The sequence below is a fragment of the Labeo rohita genome, unplaced genomic scaffold, assembly GCF_022985175.1.
Source record: "Labeo rohita strain BAU-BD-2019 unplaced genomic scaffold, IGBB_LRoh.1.0 scaffold_153, whole genome shotgun sequence".
Classification (NCBI taxonomy): Eukaryota; Metazoa; Chordata; class Actinopteri; order Cypriniformes; family Cyprinidae; genus Labeo; species Labeo rohita.
Genome location: NW_026127703.1, coordinates 56,932 through 63,114, shown reverse-complemented (window position 1 = coordinate 63,114; position 6,183 = coordinate 56,932). Strand labels below are relative to the sequence as shown.

Here is a 6,183-nt window from a genome sequence, read left to right as displayed (position 1 = left end):
TAGGAGTAGAAGAGCTGTTAAGCACATTAAAGATATTATCCACATTCTTGGAACAATGGTTTACATTTCTTGTCTGGTGTTTCTAGTCAAATAAGCGTATTTTCCCAGCCGACAATGTCACATTACACACATGAAAAGGGTTTTAAAAAGCGTATGGTGCCATAGTTTCATCACCTTACAGTGTCACATATATAGCCTTCTTTTTGTAGTAACACACCTGTCATAGTTTAATGAGTGGAAATATAAAGGGATGATGAGAAACAGATAAGGGCATATATATACAGCTCCCGATTGGGGCAAAGTTCACAGGATTTTGTCCACGAAATGATAGGAGCACACTTTATTTTGACAGGTTGTTTTTTTATTTCACACACATTATTGTTTATGCAATGGAATACAAAGCCGAGCATGGACAGATTTGCTGGTACACAAAACAAGCACTTTACAGGAATTCCTTAAGTTTATTACTGTGGCAGCCAACAACAGCACAGCTTAATTCTGTGCACATTTTTATGTTTAGTTATGTTGAAAAGTTGCAGTTTAATTAAGTAGATCTTTTTTTACGCCATTTTAACATGGATTTCTTTGGAGACTGTAACAGGAGAGTACCCAAACGGAAGTTACACAACTTACACAACTACACATTATTTGGGTTAGTCAAAAAACAAAAATTATTTGGGTTAGTCAAAAAACAAAAAAAACAAACAAAGCAGTTTGATCTGTCTGTTGCATATAACTGAATAAAAATAGTATATTAATATGCACATCTTTTCTGTCCAATTTTATTGTTACTTTCAGTAAAAGTGTGGTTATTAAGTCTCCACCATAAAACATAGCTTTTCTTTATCTTGTGTAATAGTAATAAATGTTAATGCTATTCTTGAAAAGTGCTCGTGTTTTTTAAAGGTGGGTTTCAAGAAATTTTGAAGTTAGGACACTAGTGGGGTTATCCTAAAGTTAAGAGTTTTAAAGTTAAGATCTCTCTGTAATACGGCCCCTTGTCACTGAGATGTATGACACACATGAAGAATCAAAGGCACATGTGTATGTATACACGTGTATGTATGAGCATGACATCACTCATGTGTGTTTTTTTTTTAGGTTGTTCATGTGTTAAGTTCTCATTCTCATGACACAGGTTTATAAGAAACAAATAGTTTTCTCAGTTTTCCTGCAGGGGGAGCTGGAGGCTTCAAATACTGCATTGAAACAGGACCTGGAAATGTCCTCATCAAACAAACCGGTGAAAGTGAAACTGTAAACGTATTTGATACTGAGTAGGGTTGAAACTAGCTTGAAAAAAAAAACTGTCATTCCTTTGAAAGCGAAAGGATAAGTGATGCCATTTCAGGGCAAATGTTTACACTGGATATTTTAGAAGCCGTATATTTTTGGTAAGTTCAGAACATATTCTACATGTCACCATGTAGTCATAAAAATGAGCTGCTATTTGTTTTGTTGTTGCTTAAGAACAGAGGAATGATACTATCACTTTCAGAATTTTTTTTTTTCAGCTAATGAACATTAAACATTTTAACAGCTAATCAAATGTGTTATTTTATGTAGAGTAATCAGAAACAATACTGATGAACAGTATTTATAATTGTTGATTCTGCTTTATAAACGTGAGATAACTTAGTTGTACTGTTGTGCCCTTACTAAAATAACTGCCACTTTTAACTGTGATACATGTCTGATAAACAGCAGAGCTGCTAGCCGCTGCTAGCCACTGCAGTTCAGTTCACCTCCAAAATGAGTTTTCGTGAGGAGAGAGAGAAAGACACTGGCTCTAAAATGAGATCTCCATCTTCTGAATCGAGCTGTGAACAACCCATGAAGAACTCACCTTTTGCATTTACTGATGCAATAGTGACTGACCCCAGGTAAGATACTAGTCATTAATGCATTTGCCAGATCCTCATTTCAAAGTAGTGATGTACCATAATATTTTTTACTGAAATAACAAAACTGAATTCATGAAGTGAAAACTGAAACTGAATCACATATGTGACCTTGGACCACAAAACCATTAGGGTCAATTTTTTGAAATAGAGATTTATACATCACCTGAAAGCTGAATAAATAAGCTTTCCATTGTTATAATAGGACAATATTTGACTGAGATACAACTATTTGAATATATGGAATCTGAGGGTGCAAAAAAATCAAAATATTGAGAAAATCACCTTTAAAGTTGTCCAAATGAAGTTCTTAATAATGCTAATCAAATCAAATCAAATCAATACTAATCAAAAATTAAGTTTTGATATATTTACAGTACAAATTTTATTAAATATCTTAATGGAACATGATCTTTACTTAATTTCCTAATGATTTTTGGCATTAAAAAAAAAAATTTGATAAATTTGACCCATCAGATGTATTTTTGGCTATTGCTTACTAATATACCCCAGCGGCTTAAAACTGGTTTTGTAGTCCAGGGTCACATATGTACTCTTGTAAGTTATCAATTGTCTAATCTTATATGTTTTTAGTGTTTTGAGGATGTATAAATGATTTACATTTGACATACTTAATGCAGGAAGTGCAACTGTAGCATGGAACATTACCCTGGGCATTGACAGGAGTAGTCAGAGAAGACATGTAGGAGTCCGCATGAACAAGCTTATCCTGCAAACTACACAGCAAAAAGCCCAGAGTTAAATGAACTCTCCTGGGAGTTTATTTGGCTCCACACTCAAGAGTGTTAAAAGTAACACTGAAGAGTGTCAAATTAACACTAAAGCAGAGTTAAAGTTAATGAGATAATTAGTGATTAATGAAGTGATGATTGATCATTATTGAAGACACCTGATGTTAACAAGCAGAATCACCAAAGGAGAAAATCACAATTTTTAAGCAACCATTATAGTGGTCAGTGTTTGCATTAGTTGGGCTCTTGACACTTACACTTTTAACTTTAGGTTTTGTTTGGCTGCTGTAACAGAGTTAAAATAGCCAGACAAACCAAAGGAAATGTGATCAGGTGTCCTTGATTATGTTTTGGCATAGTCTTCATGTAGTGACCTGTATGACTTTTCTTTTTTCTGTATGAGTTTTCTTTACAGATTACATCAACTCTGTAAACAACATAATATCTGTAATCAGACAGATGTTTTTAAAACCTATTTTGCTCAAAAAAAAAAAAAGTTGGATTAAATAAAACACACAGACGTGAAGAATCAGCATGAGAATCACAGCAACGGTGACCATCAAAAAAGCATGTTGTAGCCAATCAGAACTCATCCATGGCTCCCATCATGCATTGCAGCATGAATAAATTATGAGCTGAATTGTCTTTGTAATTTAATTTCTTTTATTCTTACTATTTTGTTTTTGCTGTTTTTATGTGACTTTTTAGTAGCTTGTTTTGTGATGTTCAGAGTTGATCTGTTTATCTGAATATGCCGTTTGTCACCGTTGTTGAGATTCATACGCTGGTTCTTGATGTCTGTGTGTGCCTGAACAAAACACTTTTCAGATGATTTTGGATCACAACAGCTTGTAAGAAATCTAATATATAAACATTCAAGATAATCATTAAAGGAAACATAACTCAGATATTAAACTTTAAATGAATTCAATGACTCAGATCAAATAACGATTATGTTAAAACATAATCATCACCACATGGTGACTTGTGCTCTTGGTTTGTCTGGCTATTTTAACTCTGTTACAGGAGCCAAACAAAAACTGATGTTAAAAATGTAAGAGTCAAGAGCCCAACTAATGCAAACACTGACCACTATAATGGTTGCTTAAAAATTGTGATTTTCTCTTTTGGTGATTCTGCTTGTTAACATCAGGTGTCTTCAATAATGATCAATCATCACTTAATTAATGACTAATTATCTCATTAACTTTAACTCTGCTTCAGTGTTAATTTGACTCTCTTCAGTGTTACTTTTAACACTCTTCAGTGTGGAGTCAAATAAACTCCCAGGAGAATTAATTTAACTCTGGGCTTTTTGCTGTGCAGAAATCTTGGAACAAACAAAGAGTGGTTGATCAGTGAATACATTAAATAACTGACGATTACTTTGGATAATGTGCTAATGACTGTTAATAATCCTCCTAATGTCATTACTCAATGGACTATATGTGGATTTAAAGATGCATGAAAACTCTTATTTCTTTTATTTGTAATCAAGTTGCTTTCCTCCTGTTTATGTAAACTACAGACTTTCTCAAGTGCAGTCTCATAAGGCAAAAAAATATATTTTTGTGTGGCCAAAATATATTTGAAATATATGGTAAATATATATGCAAACAGTGAAGCTTATTGAAATATATTTTCAAAATAGTAAATATATTTTGCATCAACCATCGTATACCAAAATATATTTCTAAATGTATTTCTGTGGCAAGAAAATACGTTTTTGGACTGAAATATACAGAGGTCAAAATATATTTTTAAAATATATTTATATGTGGCCAAAAATATATTGGTAGAAATATATTTACGTAAAATATATTTTAAATATAGAAATATATTATTAAAAATATACAAAAATACATCAGTAGAAAATATATTTATGTAAATATATTTTGAAAAATATTGGAACATATATTTTTTGGCTGTATGGGTTTAAAAAGCCACTTATTAGGATATCCCTGTGATTTAAAATCCATATACAGGTTCTGGGCTTTAGCCTCAGAATCCTTTTTCTTAGAACAGACACAACCGAGTCTTAAGAACTGGCTCAATGTATTTTCTTTATATTGACTTTAAAAAAAAAAATCCTCAAATTGGTACAATATTTCTGCCATAACATAATAACAAAACAAGATAATAATAAAATTGTTATATATATATATATATATATATATAAGTTTTATTATTTTTAATATAAGATTTATTTATTTTTGTATTTATTTATTTATACAAAATAATTAACAAAATACCTGTAAAATAAGAGTGTTTAGGTTAAGATATTTTACTTACAGTTTTGTTAGGCAGCGGTTGCTGCCAGTCGTTTGACTGTTTTAAAAAAATTTCTGTGTAAAGTGTGAGAAATTGTGTCATTTGCACCATCTGGTGGTGATTTCATAAATTATTATTAGTATTATTTTTTAGTATTATTACATACATTTCAATGTAATTTAACAGTAATTTTCCTGTGCAAAAAATGAGAATTAGTGTAATACGTTGATAATAAAATAATACTTAAAATAGCTGAATTGTATATTTTACAGATATTGTTAGTAATGTTACAGCGTTTTGCATAAAATTTAACATGACTGGGGGGAAATTCAGTTATTTTCTATAAAAATAGTTTTTTTTTTAACTGTGTATTTTTAAAAATATATTTCTACATTTTAAATATATTGTAAAAATTATATATACACAAAAATGTCCAAGAAATAGATTTGCTAAAATATGTTATACTAATAATGTTTTTTTTTTTTTTGCATATTTTTGAAATTATATTTCTACATTTAAAATATATTTTGAAAAACATACAAAAAACATTCTTTTTGGCCATATATACATATATATTTAAAAAATATATTTTGACACCTGTATATTTAAAGGGGTCATCGGATGCAAAATTCATGTTTACATGTTGTTTGAACATAAATGTGTGTTGGCAGCGTGTGCACACAACCACCCTGTTATGATAAAAATCCACCCAATGTTTGTTAAAATTCTCTATAAATAATAACCCCTTTCTCAGATCAAGCCATTCTTAATTACTTTTGTTTTTGAAGGGAATGTGGCCCTGATCTACCTAAATGCATCTATAGCCGGGTTTCCATCCAAAGTTGTGAATTTAACTTATGCAGAAAATTGGAATAATCGCATAAAAAATTTGCGAACAATCACCATTTCCATCCAATGACTCAAAGAGAACAAAATCATCACTTCCTGATAAACTGGCACTAAATCACTAAAAAAAGTAGGAAGAAGCCACTGAATCTGGATTTTCATATATAATAAATTACTCGCACAAGTCTAAAACCACCTCAAGCGAGCTTAAAAACTTTTTTGTGAATTAAAGGATTTTTATTCTAAATTTGATGTTGGTGTTTCCATCCCTCGCTTCTGATGCGATACTTAAAAATGCGCATTAAAAAAAGTGATGGAAACATAGCTTATGTTCATGAGAATCATTCGTGATCCAGTTTAATTCAATAAGTGCGTATAAGGTTTTTTTTTATCAATCTTTGCAAATTGCCTTT

The 6,183-nt window shown here is 31.0% G+C and overlaps 1 protein-coding gene across 1 annotated transcript in view; it reads left to right on the top strand.

The window, feature by feature from the left end:
* The first annotated feature begins 1,257 nt into the window (after positions 1 to 1,257).
* LOC127158510 (NACHT, LRR and PYD domains-containing protein 3-like) overlaps positions 1,258 to 6,183 on the top strand; it is a 42,142-nt gene continuing 37,216 nt past the window's right edge. The window contains 2 exon segments of the mRNA XM_051101598.1: positions 1,258 to 1,394; positions 1,705 to 1,883. Of these exon segments, the coding sequence (XP_050957555.1) occupies positions 1,753 to 1,883 (131 nt within the window). The 5' untranslated portion in view covers positions 1,258 to 1,394; positions 1,705 to 1,752.